At 30.7% G+C, this 17440-nt stretch overlaps 1 protein-coding gene across 3 annotated transcripts in view; it reads left to right on the forward strand.

Annotated features, from left to right (window-relative positions):
• fliI (FLII actin remodeling protein) overlaps positions 1-17440 on the forward strand; it is a 175271-nt gene that overhangs the window by 44336 nt on the left and 113495 nt on the right. For all 3 annotated transcript variants that reach the window (XM_085815549.1, XM_085815551.1, XM_085815550.1), the window contains 2 exons: positions 5747-5805; positions 7255-7412. In XM_085815549.1, coding sequence (XP_085671675.1) covers positions 5747-5805; positions 7255-7412 — 217 coding nt within the window. The remainder of the gene's footprint in view (positions 1-5746; positions 5806-7254; positions 7413-17440) is intronic.

Here is a 17440-nt window from a genome sequence, read left to right on the forward strand (position 1 = left end):
TCAGATTCTAAAATTTTTAATTTAATATTGGTTGATAAAACAAAGCATTTAACCGTTGGTAACCTTCAGGAACTCTGAAAAATCTCAATAAAAACCCTAGAAAATTGCTTACAAAGTAACTGAAATATTTTTTGTGATTTTATCTTAAACCCAGAATATTTAGTTTACTTAAAATTTGGAGAACAGTATGGGGAAAAAGAATAAATAAATGCAGTTTTAGCAAAGCCATGGTACTCTCTGACATAACGAAATTTGCTGCATAGATATCCAATGTGTATGTAGTAGCCATATGTTAAAGAAAGATGTGATATTCAGTTCAAGAGAGTATCATTATGATTCTTCTGCTTATAGTGAACTTTGAAGAAGTTTAAACTTCATTATGGTACAAAAATCATCTAGATAGTATTCCTTTGATGTAAGTAAAGTTTTTTTTTTTTTTTTTTTTTTTTTTTTGTTTTTGTTTTTGTTAAACTTAGTGTTATACTTATTAAGAATCATTGTGCCTCATATCCTGGTTAGAGTAAAGAGAAGGGTACCCCTTATATTAACGCGAAGTTGTTTCATTTATCGCCAAGTGGTGGTTTATTTATGGTAGCCTGAGAAGTTGAATGTTATGGAAACCCTATTATGACTTTTATTATTTTTTGCCTTTTTCCCTGTCAGATGTAAATTTTGAAGTTTCTTTCCTTTCATATTAATTATGTCACTTATTTATGCATGTGGAAATATTAAATTCATAATTTTAACATCTTTTTTAATAACTGAATAAGAGTATTTTTCTTTGGGCAGCACAAAAGTATAGCCTTTGATCCATTGTTTATTTCTCAGTGACATGTTAAAGAAAAGTATATTTATTGTTAATGAAACCTTATTTGAATCTGATGCCAGACTTGTTTGAATTTTAAAATTAATATTTAAATTCAATTATTAAAAATCAAAATTGTTACAAACATGTAAACACCCTTTGTATTTAAACATAAATTTAATTAAGGGAAATAAATTGCCATTAAAAAAAAAGTAAATTGTCTGTTTCCATGATTAGGCTCATATTTTATTGTATTTATGTATTTAAAGAAATTGCTATTTTGACTGCAATAGATTATTATATTGAAAGAGAAATTAGGCTAACAGAAGATTCAGAACTTTCTTGTGGACAACTATAACTGGATAGTTAAGGACTGTATAAATATGAGTTAACTGTGTTTCCAAATATATTTTTGTAAGCATAAAAATATGTTTACAAAATTTAAAAATTATATATCATTAAAAAACAGAATGCATAATACTTATTGTCATAACACTTTTATTTCTAAATACTGCTAAACTAATTACTAAACTATAATATTACTAAACTTATTTATAGCTAGTTATAACATATATTTTACTTTTCAGTATCACTAGATCATCTCGGGGTTAATAATTAAGATATTTAAGTATGACGAACACCCATTTATTAATGAAGTAACACCCACAAAAGAATAAAAGAGAGTTTTTGTAAGCTGTGATGCTTGCGCACAGAGTTCAAGTCTTAACTAACGTTTGTTGTGTCACATGATCTATAAAAAGAAAAGAATGTTTATAATTGGATGAATCTTGCATCACTTGGTCTAGAGCAAGTGCTCTGCCTGAAGAATTACTCACACCATCTGTTATACTCCTCCCTTCAAGCCGTATAAGTTGTCTTCAATTTATAGCTTGCTCTTGGTGGCTGTTTTCTGGTAAGAACAGCTCATTTATCTGGTTCAGGGACTTTTAAGGTTCAATCTCTTCCTTGGATCAAGAGTAAAGGAGTGATATCTTGCCCTTCATATGACACAGGGCAGATACATTTTACTCACTTATGGGGGAAGAAAAGATCATCAGTAACAGAGTTTAATGCAAACCTTTGTGTGATGTTCTTTACATTGACTGAATGGTCAGAACAACATATCTGCAATAAAATTAGCTTTGGAGCAGGCATGGGAAGTACGGCCTATTTTACCACAGCCATTTACCGTATATGATCATTCTGTTTGCAATCTCTGGATATATGCCCATGTTTTTCACATATGAAACACGTTCATATCCCTTTCGCAGTCTTGTGCAATGTGACCAGTTTTTCCATAATTATAACATTTATTGGAATTTATGTTCTTTTATTATGAATTATGTTTCTAGTGGAGATGTACAATTTCTTTGAACTATGATGGGGGTTTGCTACTGTTGTTAATATAATGTTGGACTTTAGGAGTAGGTCTTTCCCCTGGTTGAAGGATACCTGAACTGAGAAGGTATTTCTCTTTACTTTCTCTTGACAGAAATATGTTAATTTCACCTTATATTCTGAAAGCTCTGATGTTTTAAAAATGTCATCACTAAAGTTAAATTTCTGTTTAGGGTTGTCATGGAAATACCATCTATTATTTGGAAGGTCTAAAACAATTCCAGCACTATGTAAAAATTCAGTTCCTAAAAATGTTCTGTTATCTTTCGCTGTGGGTAACACAAATGAAGGTATTCAAAACAATCATCCTTTAACTTCAATATCTACTTGGGCCATATAAACATCTGTTTCTTTCTGGAAACGATCAGCAAGGATAACATTCATACTGGTTTCCCTAAATTCTATTCCTCTTTCTCTCAAGAGACGATATAATGTCCCTCCAACTATAATGTGGCTGACTGCCAGGGCTGTGGTGTCAGAGTCATGGAGTCGCTAAAAACAGGTCGACTTCGACTCTAATTTTCGTTGGACAGTTTGAATTTGAAATGAAATTAGAATGAATTGAAAAAAAAAAATAATGACAAGCTGGGTTATTATTTTTATTTAGGACTATGTATGTACATTAATAAATAGTTATTTTCTTTTTTTATTGACATATTAAGAAATAAATATAAGGGAGGAGGATGGATGTAATATTTGCGATCAGTGATTAAATGGATTCATTTAGTTACTTCATTTCGGTACAAATCTCATTGGTAAATTTAAGTAAGCAGGAATAGAAGCAAGAACTCCCAAAATTGATGCCGTTCTTAGGAAGCGAGCAGGAAAAGGAGCAATTATTGATCAAGCAACGCGATAAAGAAGTACATATTTGATGATAAACAGGTTGTTAGAATTAAGAAATTTTGAAGAAAAGATGTAGATAACCCTAATGTTTCACTAACAAAAAGACTGTGGAATGATCTTTCAGAATTGGAAACTCTTCTTTCTACACCATATATAGCCACAAAAAAAGCTGCAATCTGAAGAATTGACGGGAGGCGAGAATGGAAGAATGTGATGTTTGTTCTTTCTGAAATGAAGGGTTTATTGCAGAAGGAATTATTTCTTCAATGAAGAAAAGAGAAATTAGTTTGCTAGACAATGAGATCTTGCTGGGTTCAATATATGTAGATTCGAAACACTGAATTTTCTTTAATGATGAACAAATTAAAAAGGCAAAGAAAGCCATCTACAAACTTTCATTAAGAATGAAATTATTCTCTGAACAATTGGAGAATTCGAATCAGGACAGTCAAACTGTAGACATTGCAATTGAGTCTGTACCATCCTCTTCCAGTGTTGAACTAGATTTTGAGAAATATTTTTGGATAATATTGAAAAGGCTAATGCAAAACGAATGAAAATAAAGAACCAAGAGCCTTTAGATATAAAAATGAAAAAAATACAAACAAGTTTTCTACGTGGCCTTTGAAGAAATAAAGGAATATGATTGCACTTACAAGACACCTCTTTTAGAACTTATAAAAATCTATCCTGAAAAGTTAAAAGAAGTAGCCCTAACAGTAATAGCCTCCTGCTCAAGTTAGCGTGGAAAGACTCTTCTCAGCTCTGAAGTTTATCAAATCGGATCTATGGCCCTCCAACAAAGAAGATCTTACTAAAGCTATACTGTTTCTTAGACATAACTAATGCTAGTTTTTCCATTTCATAATAAATGCTAATTAATATAAATAATTTGCTTGCACTTAAACCATAAAATTCAGTTCAATAGCAATGTTGCAAAATAATTTTAAAATGAGCATAGAAAAAATCGAAAAAGTTTTCAGTTTGTTTTCAAGCTAATGTTATAAATTAAAAATAAAAAATTTAACTGTAATCTGAATATAAAAAAGTAAAAATAAAAAAAAAAAAAAAAGAAAAAGAAAAAAAGAAAAAAAGAAATCTGGAAGATTTCAGATTTTACATTACACCCAAAGGGGTGTTTTTTTAACATTTTGTATTACCTTTATGTATTAAATATCATGTTCTTCGCACTTAAACCATAAAAGTAAATTCAACAGCAATATGGCAAAATAATTTTTAAATGAGCATATCTTTATACTTTCCGAAACACAGCCTGTCACGCTGGAGATAATTTTTTTTAAATACAGTGTTGCCATTGCTTGCTTTTAAATCGTTGAGTTTGCTAATCAAAAATTCTTTAAAGTTTTACAAAATATAAAATCGATAATAAAACAAATTTGAAATTTGGGCTTCAGATGCCCATATTCGCATTAGTATTACGCCATTCAAAATTCGATGGCTCTAGGTACCGTTGTTTTATCACAATGCGAGAAACATACATACATTTATGCAGATTCTTCATTATTTAATTTCTTCAAATGTAATACAGGGTGATAGTATTTGGGGGCAACGTTTTGAAAAGTAATACAGCCTTTTAAAAAATTTCAATGCAAAATCGCAAAATGAAAACAATAGTCCTTTAGGGACAAAGCCCCTTTGGACTAAAAAAAAAAGAAGTACTATAATGTTAGAGGGATCTTATTTTCAAGTAATTATGGTACATCATTGCTGAACTTAAAGCAAATTTCTTCCATTAGATTTTGTTTTTCTCATCTGAATATGTAATAAATTGAGAATAATAAAAATAAGATCTTTAACAACCACACTTCAGGATACATCCATTAAGATTAATAATATTGCTGACAATCATCTGTGAATAAGGAAAAGAATCAACTGCATTTGTTAATAATTTTGGGATAATTTAAAAACTTCAAAATCTGTAAAGCTCAGAATCATGTTTGCTGTTTTAATAACAAGTGACCTTAATTCATCTGATCGATTCTGAGGTAAAAATAAACCCATTATATTCACCAAGCGCCTATTTATGCATTAGTAAGCCAGGTAGGTAGTTTTTTTATGAAAAAATTAAGAACTTAGTATGTATTGGAGATATTGGGAAACAAACATCACTTCACAAATCTTTCAGTTGTCTGCATTTCAATAGCTTTAATTCATGGGTGGCCACACTGTTGAATGCAATGATTTGCATTTATGTGTAGTCTTGTATTTAATTTTAAACTCAATGTCTACATCTGCTTTTATTATTAAATTTTTACTGTGTACCACAAATTAATTAAACTAAGTGAGGATTTTATTTATAACTTTTTGAGATTTGTTGGTATTTTAGTAATTATTATAATGTTGCTTGAATATCGGTGCTGCATAAATCACTTTTATACTTAATCTCTTTTTTCAAGTTAAATTTATTCTTCATAAAATTAGTGCTCCCTTTTATTTCTTCTTGTATTAAATTAACGTTTGTAATTTACATAGCATCCCTACATTGTGCCAGCTGTCCATAAAAAAAAAAAAATAAAAAAAAATTAAATTATGTTTAGTTTACAAATTCAAGATTAAATTTTCTAGATATTTTCCGTAAAAAAATGTATAAAATTTTGAGTTTGTTACAGTATTATTTTTTTCTATATGTTATTTTACAAGATTCATCTTATTAGTTGTATCACATCATTTTTCTAGATCTGTGGAAAAATCTCGAAACACTAAACCTTTCTAGAAATAAATTGAAAGCACTTCCTGTAAGTAATCTTTAACAAATTTTTGTGAGATGTTGTTAATTATTGATATAGCAAAAATGCCCTATAATTTATTTAATAGATATTTAATCGATAAAAAGTGAAATGGAGTAAATCATTCTGAATCATTGTTGAAATGCATTCAAAGTATAATTAAGAATTGTAATAAATGCAAGCTTCAATAATACAGAAATTTATTTATGGTCACCATTCTTAGTACATTGCTAAATTTGAAATAATTATTAAAAGGAGGTATTAATATTACATATTAAGTATTTTGTTTGGGAAATATATTCTTCTACCATTTCATATTATTAGTCATTTTCGTTCACCATGCCATGCCTCACTTTAAAAACATTTTAAAGCATAAGCGACAATAAATCTCAATGGGAAAATTTTGAGTGAAAATTGGCCTAATCATTCTCAAATATAATTGAGTGGGACTTGAACACAAAGAAGGAATACGAGATGCTCCTTAAAGTTTGTGTTTTTATGGAAAGATATTTCACAACCAAACAACATCTTCCTCATTTTCCCCTTATTCTGTCTGCTTTACTTTTGTTTAGGCACAATAAAGTTAAATTAAGTTTTTGTCTGTTTTTCCTGAATAATAATGTGTTTATCTATTTTGTTTAATATTTAATTATTTCCATTGAATTTGAGTTACAAACTTCTGCACAAAGTATTATTATAAAGTTTAAATATGCAATCATCTGTGGTTAATATTTTTCAACAAATATTTGCAGAGCATTAATGCTATAGTCCCTTTTTTTCCCCAAATATCACTATCTAGGGCCTCTTGATCATCAGTAACTACATCGTTAATGGTTTGGGTATTAAAACACCATTCATGTTCACTTAATGGTCTCTTGTCTGCCTGTATGATTATACTCTAATCATGTTTTCATCATTTTTAATTCTGTTTCAAACATTCTTACGAAACGATTTTATGGATTAGATAATCTCTGCAAATTTGAAATGAAGTCGTCTTGCTTGCCAGATATATTAGCACATTATTTGTCAGCCTCTAATTTTTCATCACCTATGAAGTAAACTTCCAGAAATTTGGGGTTTTCATCTTGTTAGGGGTAGAAGTGATCCAGCTTTGTGATAAATTTGATCCTGTATCTTAAAAGTAGGCATGAAACCACCTTCTTGCTCTATATATAACATGTTAAACAGTAGCATTGAAAGTTTGAATTGTATGTCCTTATATTTTTTAGAAAATGCTTTAAATCTGCTAGGCTAAACACTGTGAAACAGAGTAATACAGTAAATATAATATATACGAGTACAAAACAGAGTAAGAATGTGTTTGAATGTTGCTAAATGTTTTTGTAACTAATTTTTATTAAAGTATTAAAAAAATTCAGTGATTGATTATTGCGAAGCATATTGTATGCGTATTTTTTTATCAGTCGCATGTATTTATTTATTCTTTTTTTCATTTAGGCTACCATATGCAAATTATCAAAATTAAGAAGGCTTTATATAAATGATAATCAGTTTGATTTTGATGGTATTCCATCTGGCATAGGGAAATTATATAGTTTAGAAGTTTTCATGGCTTCCAATAACAATCTAGAAATGATTCCTGAAGGAGTTGTTAGGTAAGTGATTTTTTATTAAATGCTTATGATGAATTTTTTTTTTTTTTTTTTTTTTTATTTCATATACATACTGAACTTTACATCCTGTAATATATTTTGTAGTTATCATTTTATACACTTGTATTCTATGGTCTTAAAAAATAATTATCTAAAAAATGCATACTTAAATTTTAAAAGTCCATTATGTTTTAAATGTTTTATTTGAAATTCTGATATATTTTTTTTAAAGGAGAACATATATTTCTTTTAATTTGTAAATTTATAATGGAGATTCATTATTCTTCTAGCCATTGTTTTGCTTTACAGCATAAATGTTATCAATTGGTTATCGATTGCCCCAATATGTTTCGACAGCAATCCGGTTGGGCTTTAAATTCAAAAAGTAACAGGAATGATTCCATGAAACTTGAGATTTCAATTTATTAGTTACTATTATTACATCCTCTTCAAAGTAATGAGGGCAAAATGGAGGCAGCATATTCTAGATTTGGCCTAACAAGCAAAGTACAAGTATTAAGAGGAGTTGTCCTCAAGATGCACCACATAATCTGTTAAGGATTTTAAGGCTTTGTTAGAGGTTTGTTCAAGGTGTTTTGAAAATTTCAGCTCATCATCAAGAGTTATGCCAAGGTACTTGGGATGTGTAGTTCATTTGATTGCAGAGCTACATAGATTTATAGTAGGTTGAAAGGACTTTCTGTTTTTCTTATCAGTTGAGAAAATACAATAATTAGTTTTGTCAGGATTAAAGTGAGCTTGAGCTCTTTTGACCAATCTTCAATGCCTTTAATACAAAGAATGTCAGAGTGAGTATGTCATACTGCAATGTCATCCGCATAACACGCAGTGCTTGCCTCCTTGCTGATGTAGGAGTGAATAGTATTAAGGTAGAGGAGGAAGAGAATAGGATCTAACACAGAGCCCTGTGGGACTCTTGCCCAAGTGCTATGGGTTTTTTTAAAATGTACCATTTACTTTTAAGTTTCTTCCTCTCAAAAAGTCATTTATCCAGATAAGATAGTTACCCAGAATACCTGCTGTATGGATAATATCAATTAATTTCTGCTTCCGTACTTTGTCAAACACTGCAGAAAGATCTAGGAAAACTGTGGTGGTTTGTCTGTGAGGCTTATCCTGGAAGCCATCAATAATTGATTGGCATAGGTAGAAGAGCTGGTCAACTGTCCTATGCTTGGCCCTGTAGGCAGTTTGGTAAAAATGCAGGGCCTTATTCTTAATGAGCCACTTCATCAATCTGGTATGAATGATTCTTTCCATCATCTTGCAAAAGATGCTGGTCAGCAAAATGGGCCTGAAACTTTTGCAGTTGGTAGCATCTTTTCCTGTCTTAAGAATAGGTATAAAGCTGCATTCACACTGGTCTGTTGGGGTGAAAAGCGTCAATGCGGAAAAAAATGCTTTCCGCGTGCGTCAGTTCACACCAGTGCAGCAACTTTTGTTTTAACCCTTTGACGTGCGCTATATTATTTAAAAAATTTTTTTAACTAAAAACACTAGAAATCGAATATTATGATCCTAAAGACAAATAATGTACGAATTTAAAAAAATCTACTCCTGCCCATTAATCTGTGGGTGGTAGTTTCGCTGTGAAACCAGCGCGCGTCTAGGACTAGGACTTTGAAACTTACTGAGTTAGTAGGAAAAAACAACTTACCTTTTTCCGTATGCATTTCCAATGAATGACGAAATTTGCGAATAAAAAAAAAACTGCATTTAAAATTTGCATCAAATATAAATTTTTTATTTTATTTTACAAAGTATATCATCAGAAAAAAAAATTATAATTTATGTAATTTTTCTGCAGCAGCGAAAACATAAGAACATACAGAATAAGGAAATTGGGATAAATAGATGGATAAAAGCCATAAATATATCCATGGGTTTTGCATCTTCCATAGAGGTAATTTCGTCAGTTGGGCCATAATCATCAGAAAATTTGGGAATGGATTTCACTACATTCTGCATTTTATTCCATGTTACATCTGCAATTCTGGAAGGACCTGGTAAACTTATATCATCATTTTCTGACAGATCATCACTTTCATCTTCTATATTTGCATAAGCAGGAGGGAAGGGGGTAAAGGAGTATTTCCTTCTCCTTCACTTTCATCCTCAGAGACCACTGATTCTGGATCTGAAGGTAATTCTTCAAGTAACGCTAATGCATCAGCTATTTCTAACCCTTTGCGAGGCATTTTGAATCTCAACAGTAAAAAATAAAATATTGGCAAAATATTTTAAATTTAATTAAATTTTTTGCGATTTCTCTTTTTAATTATTCAAAAATATATTTGCAATTTTTTGGAACCACACAAAATAATTTGGAAAATCACAGTTTAAGCAGTGGTCGCACCCTGAAACCACAAAGGAAATACCATAAATATACACAGGTTATTTATATATGCAGTTTAATTATTGCTGTATTTTTATTGTTTATGATAGAAATAATGATGTGCGATAAAAAAATTTAAATTTTAAGTTATCAATGTAAATAAAATGAAGTTATTTTGTCTGACTGAAAATGAATTTTAAAAGGCATCCGATTTAAAATACTAAGACCTAAAAAATGTATAGTTCTGCAGTAATTTTGCGTTATTTAGAGGTAAAAGATAAGTAATCAATTGGTTTTCACTTAAACAGTTTAGAAACAAGAGCGAAAAAAATTTCGAAAATTGGTGGTTTCAGGGCGCGACCACCGCCCCTCAAAGGGTTAAAAGTTGTCATATGGTTGCATTAGATGGCTCTTCATGGTATAAAGCTGTGTTCACACTGGTCTGTTGGGGCAAAAAGCGTCAACACGGAAAAAAACGCTTTTCGCGTGCGTCAGTTCACATCAGCGCACCAACTTTCGCTTTAAAAGTTGTCATATGGTCACACTAGATGGCTCTTCATATCAGAAACTTGGGTGAAAATGTGAAATTTTTGTGAGGTATTTTGACTTTTTACGACTACATTTTTTAATTATAATGGATTTAATTTCTGCTCGATTAAAACTTATTTTACTTCTTGCTTTGTGTAAGAGAAGCAAAATGCAGTGGTTTGTATTAATATGTGAGAGATGACTGCAGCAAGGAGATGCAAATAATTTAAGTGAATAAATGCACTTGAACGAAATGAAATTTCTTTTAATTATTTTTGCATGACACCTCATCAAATCGATGAATTTCTAGCGCTCATTGAACTATTTATTCAAAAGCAGAACACTAATTTTTATCAGAATATTGCAGAAAAGAATTGTTTGGACGATAGGAATATGATATTCCAGAAAAGGATGGCTGTATATATTAAATGCTGTATATATCTAATTTAATTTACATATGAATTTTGTTGAATGATAATTAAAAAATCCTAATTGCATGATTCTAATTTGCAGAGTAAATTTTTCATGAAGTAGAATACCATAAATGTTTTTGCATGATGTATGCTTGCTTAAGTAAACTTCCCTTAATTTGTTTAAATATTGCAATAAAAATTATATTTGGTTTAAATATATGTAGGATTTACAGCATTACTAAATTACATATCACATTTAAAACAAGCAGTTATTTTTAAGTTAATAAACAACAGCAATTTTTTTTAAATATTTTAGTTTCTGCCTTATGTACATATTTTTTACCTTAAATGTAACAGTAATTACTTTAGTCATTCATATATTAATGAACAACCACTATCTAAAGGTTTATTTTATAAGTTTACTTTTTTCTAAAACTCACTGAAGTAACAGCATTTTATATAATACTTTTTTTTTTCTGTGTTAAAAATTGAATTCTACAATTAGCAAATTTGCTAATGCTCATGCAAAAGTTTTTTAAATTAATAAAAAATTCTCATCAAGATTAAACCAAAAAGTGGTCATGCATGTTAAGGAAAACAAACATGAAGCTATTAAAATGCATAGAAGTATTCCATAAAATCACCTACATACTAGCGAGCTTTTTTTTGTATAAATAACAGTTTTCTTAATTTTTTTTAAACAAACAGTTTATTCGTCACCACTTGTTTTAAGATCAGAACTCACTAAATTTTTTAATTAGTTGAAACAACAAATTTATACTAATACCAGTATCGCTTTTGCTAGTCTCGTGTCAGCTGAATGTCAAAAGAAGGATACAATGCTGAGCGAAAATTAGGTTTATATGAATGATGAATGAAATGAAATGAAAAATAAATGCAAGCATCTTGCGTCCCCCCCAAAAAAAGGTACTACTATCATTAAAGGTGTTAAATGTATCTAAATGTTCATACTATCATCAAAGTTAGGGAAAAGCAAGACCCGATCCTGCAATACAAGTCCCTATTAAAAGCTAAAGATCCTTTGCACTAAGGTATCTTACAGGTAAGTGTGGTTTTCACACTTCACCTTCAGGAAACTGAAGAAGCATTTGGGCTACACTGAAATTAGTGATGATATTTTCTGTAAATATTTTTTTTAAAAATACAAACTCCATTACAACACCACTCCTGGTGACGCTTGAATCCAAAATCTTTAACTCAAGAAGCCAACATTTTATCCACTAGGCAACAAGAGCAACCTTAAATTGATGTAGATATATTTTAAGAAAAATTCAAAGTCTGGGATTTTGAGATCCATCACTATTTTCTCGCAATAATCTATTGCTTTAGATTGTTCTGTAAAAATTATGAACCATATATATCATTTATTGTTGATTATTAAGGTTTATTACTGCTAATAAACTTCAGAATTTTCCTTTAAATAATTTATAAAGCTGTTTATTCTATTAGCATATGCGTTTTTTTTATTATTATTTTCTGAATAATAATAAAAAAATGTGTCTCCTGGGGTAAAATTTGGGAGTTTTTTAGAGCCTTTATCAGGTTCCAGTATTGGGAGGTTCCGTTCTTTCGATCAAGTTTGCTGCAAAGCTCTGTCCATTTCTTTTGTTTGCAGGTGATTTCTTCTTTAACTTTGTTACTAGCTTCAGTAAGCTTATTCCTTAACTGCTCGCTGTTGTTTCTCATGAGCTCCTGGCTGATAGAGTCTCTTTCACGTATCAGCTCTTTAATGTTGTGGTTTCTCCAAAATGATATCCAGTTGTCTTTGTCCTCTTGGAATGTTGTGCCTGGCCACAGTTTAAATATGACTTGTGAAGGCAGTGAAGATTTCCTTTTTCAGATGATCCCAAGCAGAGGCATTCCAGCTCCTGCATGAAACCTTCCCAGTTAGCTTTGCTGAAATTTCATGATCTCTTATACTGTGGGTAGTATTTCTGATTTATTTGGATAGTGGTGAGAACAGGATAGTGGTCACTGATTGCAGATTTTATTACTTCCCAGTGAGAATTACCTGCAGTTTGGTAACTAATAGCAATGATATCAAGAGCAGACACAGTACCATTGGTTCTAGAGACATAAATGCTTTCTCCTGTGTTAAGAACAGTCAAATTCAAGTCAGCAGCCAGGTCTTTTTTTTTTTTTTTTTTTTTTTGTGGAATCCAGTAGTTGGCAACCCCATGTAGGGCTTTTAGCGTTGAAGTCTCCAAGAATAATTTTGGTCTCTGCTGTGGTATCTGCAAGATTCTGGAGGAGATTGGTATCAATTGGTGAAATCAATTGGTGAATTATCAGGATGGTAAGCATTTACCACAGTAATAGTATGCTTAGGAAGAAAACTATTTATTGTTTGAGCCTTGGTGTTAATGTTGGCAGAAGATGAGGTCTGGGGGATATCTGTAAACTTCAGCTCAGGAGCTTTAACTAAGAAAGCAATGCCTCCACCAATACCAGTAAGCCTATCTTTCCTTATCACTGTGAATCTCTTAATATTTAAGTTTAAATTAGGATTTAGTTTCTTTTCCTGCAAGCAAGCAACGTGAACATTATTTGAATTCAGAATAAAAGACTTTCTTGTTCCCCATTTCTTGTTTTCCATTTTCTTTTGCGTGGCATTAATATTAAGTTGGAGGGAATTCACTGTCCACATAGAAAATTTCTCAATGTGGTCCCGGACTGCAGATGGACTTCTGCCTGTTGGTCCACGGAGGGTATTTTGTTTTCCCTCAACCACCCACTGGAAATCCAATGGAGGCATTCCCCGATCCACCACCTGGGGTCATGCTCTGTAGATGTTACAGACTCCCCCGAGGGAATACATTAAATTTGTATTCCTTTTAATACAAAAATTAAATACAAAATTTAATGTTTAGAGCAAAACTATAATAAAAATGATGTAAGTATAGTTAAAAAAGGTTTATAATAAAAAAGATCCCCAAAAATGGAGTTTCGTTCAATTTATTTTTAGACCAGTAAAGTGTTATATCAAGTTTCAGTGTTATACCTTGTAAAATCAGTATGCCTAAAAAAACATGTATTTCTTCTGAATTGGTTGGATACCATGAGTTTGTTGTTTGTTTTGTATTCACAATTTTGCAATTCTCTTCATCTGACGTAATGTCACATTCTGAGGTGTCTGATCCTGAATATATGCAAGGTAATCATCTATTTCATTGTCTTCACTGTCAGTCATATTCGTAAAAAAAGCACCTACTGCAAACAGTAAACGAAAACGAAAGACATAAAATTGAAAAATATGTTTTACTCAGAAACACGAGCAATAACCACACAGTCATTACTTTCATCACCACCTACTACAAACAGGAACTATTACAAACAGAACTACAAACAGAAGACAGAAGAAAAAAATATGTTTTACTGAAACCAAAACACAAGCAATAACCATACAGTCATTATTTTCACCGTTTCAAAAAATCCTTTTCTCCAGTTTCCCCCCTTCTCTGAAATAGTATCCTCTTTCGCATACTCTGCAAAGGTCATTGTGGTCATTCCAAAGCTTTGCGAATAATTTTACTGGTAGCAGAGCAAAGCAAATGATAGTATTTCAGAAGGGCGTATATACACACCCAGAGTAGTAAGCGAATTGGCTGAGCAAGACATATATATACACCCGTGGCAGTTAAGGGGTTAATATTTGTATCATGGAGATACACAATTAATATCAGTAAACTCAGAAAATATGCTCTTAGTATGGCTGGCATATTCTGATAGTCCCATAGTCTATAGATTTCGTTTAATGACTGAGTATATCGCTCTTGTAAAGCATGGTGAAATGATGTCACATGGTTACTGGTGTGAGAAACAGTGAAGTGTACCAAGAAGGAAGTAGATGGAGGGTGTATTCTACTTGCAGTGTAATGTATCTGAAATGATAGCCTCTGGCTTGCTCAGGATTCGTACGGTCCTTAAAAGTCCTTAGATTTTTGGAATTGATTATTGGTCCTTAAAAGTCCTTAATTTTAATCATCTGAAATTTCTGTTTGTTTTTATGACGGCCGTTTTGAGTGTGAATTAGCATTTTGGAGGAATATTTTTGGCGATTCACTGACGTATATGATTATCTTTTGAATGGGTTCATGGGTTATAATTTGTTTCTATTTCTAATTTAAAAGATGGTATATTTGAGTTTCTAAGCAAGAAGTGAAACATAAGCATTTCAAAATTAATTTTTTCTAATAAAGAGCTCTTAAATAACTTTTCACTTTTGGGGATGTGATTTCTTTTATTAAACGGTTATAAATTTGGTGACTTATCAAAATTTTGGCGATTTTAAGATCAGTTTCTATAGAAAATTTTTAATGCCGATAACTGATAATTTTTCAACGATTTTTTAAAACATCATAACATTGATAAATTTCATTAAAATAATGATAATATATTTAAATTATATTAAAAAAATAACATTAAAATGAAAACATTTTTATTTTTTGCTTTCATATTATAAAGTTTCATTTTGGCAACTTATTATACAATATTTTGAATCTGAAACATAAACAAGGTATAATGCTATAAAGCACATTTTACAAAACAGCTCTTAGCAAAAGCAAAATTAGCTATGTAATTAATTAAAAATGTATTCTTTTTAAATTTTTCATAGTAAGAGTTTTTCTCATGTAATTGTCTAAGAATATGCGTCAGTTTTCTCTAAATTAGTTTTACACTTTTCCCTCCTTTTCTTTTTCCAAAATATTTCTGACTTTTTGCTGTTATAGAATTGGTAGGGATAATTTTTCTTTGGGAAGTTAGACATTGCAGCTTGTAAAGTTTAGTAGGATTTGAAGGTAAGATTTATAGACATACGATTCTAGAAGATTCAAGAAATATGTGACAAAATGAAAAATGTCTCCATGGTATCATCACATAATGGATGTATTTTACAGAAAGTTTGCGATGAATTTCTTACTTTTGAGACAACGTCTGGAAGAACAATGAATACATAATATTTGAATGTTTTACTTCTGATACTAGAAGTCATTTTTCTTAACATGTTTATCTTCCCTTTATTTTCTCTACTTTTCACTAGACACAAGCATGGAAAATATCAAAAATGCTTATAATCTTATCACATGGGCTATCGTATTATTTAAATTATAGAAAGGGATTTTTATATTAATAAAGAAATTGAAAACTTAAAATTTAAAAGTTTCACCTAATATGTCTTAATGCATCATACACAGAGCTGGCACTAGGTATTTTCCCACCTGATGCAACTCTGTGGATCCTAAATTCTGCTGCCTAGTGCCTTTCTAAATTCTGCTTCCAATGCCTGCTCTAAATTCTAAAAGTTTTGCCATTTCTAGATTTTGTTCTTCGGTGTGTCACTAAATTCTAAAAATTCTGCCACACCAACTCTGTAACCGGCCTTTACCATATATATTTCATATTTCTTCTGAATGTTCATATTACTAAAGAAATAAAATTAGCCACTTTATCCATACCTTCTAAATGCATTTAGTTTTTTTTTTTTTTTTTTTTTTAGAATAACAGAAATCCTTAATTAAATCCAAAAATTCTAAAATGAAAAGAAAACGTGTTGAAGAAAGAAACTGAATACATAAAGAAAATTATTCTTCAAAGATATGGGCATTTATTATTATGTAAATTACCCAATTGTTTATGATTTCAGCCTTTACTATAATTTCCCATTTCTATTTCCTCATATGATAGAGTTACTGAGCCAGATTAAATTTAAATTAAATTGTATAATCTTTGACCACTAGTCTGCATTTTTAGTTTGAATTTGACTGTTCTTGTTTAATTATGTCACTGTGAGCTGTAATTGATTTTGTTAGCATCAGAATATTCCTTTATGTTCTAAGTTCTTTTTAAATAAGAGGCTTAATTAAACCTTTGTCTGATATTGTAGTTACTTTCAGCCATAGCGATTTGCTTAACGTCTGTCGGGGGTTTGGGACTATTTAACTTTTATAGATCGAGTAAACCCTCATAGGTACATTGTGGAGAGGTTGACAAATTAGGAGATAAAGCACGTAGAAACTAGCAAGAGAATTGGTTTGCGTCTCGAGACAAATCTCTAATTGTTAGAAAAGATGCTTAAAGAGAGGGAAATTGACATGAACTAGCCAAAATGTTTGGGAAGGTTTCAAATTAAAATGATGGATAATGATTTTGCTGAGTGTTGCTGTTGGCAAGTGTTGTTACAAAACATGTTTTGTAGCTTTAAATGTGTAATTATCCTAATATTGTTTAAGAGTCAATGTCATAAATTACATATATTTTAAACTGTGAAATTTTATTAGATTTTAATAAGGCTTTTTTAACAAATATTGTTAAAAAATAAATTTTAATAGTGGCCATGTAAATCTATAGTGGCTAAGGTTATCTAACTACCTAATTTAATTATTTATAACTAAGTGCTTACCCTTAAAAATTATCTCTACATATTAAAGCAAGTTATTGCCTTTCATTAACACTCACTGTGGTCACAAGATAAAACACAAAAATGTAAAAATTCAAATAAAACTTATTCTTTACATCTAGTGAGACTTAATACAAAATAGCTTATAACCTCTGGTGCTTTAATGGCTTATTGGAGCCTTAAAGTATATTAACTGGGTTACAACCCCTGGAACTACGACACTAACTGCATCAAACAGAGTCTGACTAACTGTCAACTCTTGCCAACCGTGCCTACATTAGGCCTTTCATATTTGTTCTAATCATCAGGTATTTCT

Source organism: Stegodyphus dumicola, chromosome 4 (assembly GCF_044657685.1).
Source record: "Stegodyphus dumicola isolate Sdum_Otavi_A_Nest chromosome 4, ASM4465768v1".
NCBI lineage: Eukaryota > Metazoa > Arthropoda > Arachnida > Araneae > Eresidae > Stegodyphus > Stegodyphus dumicola.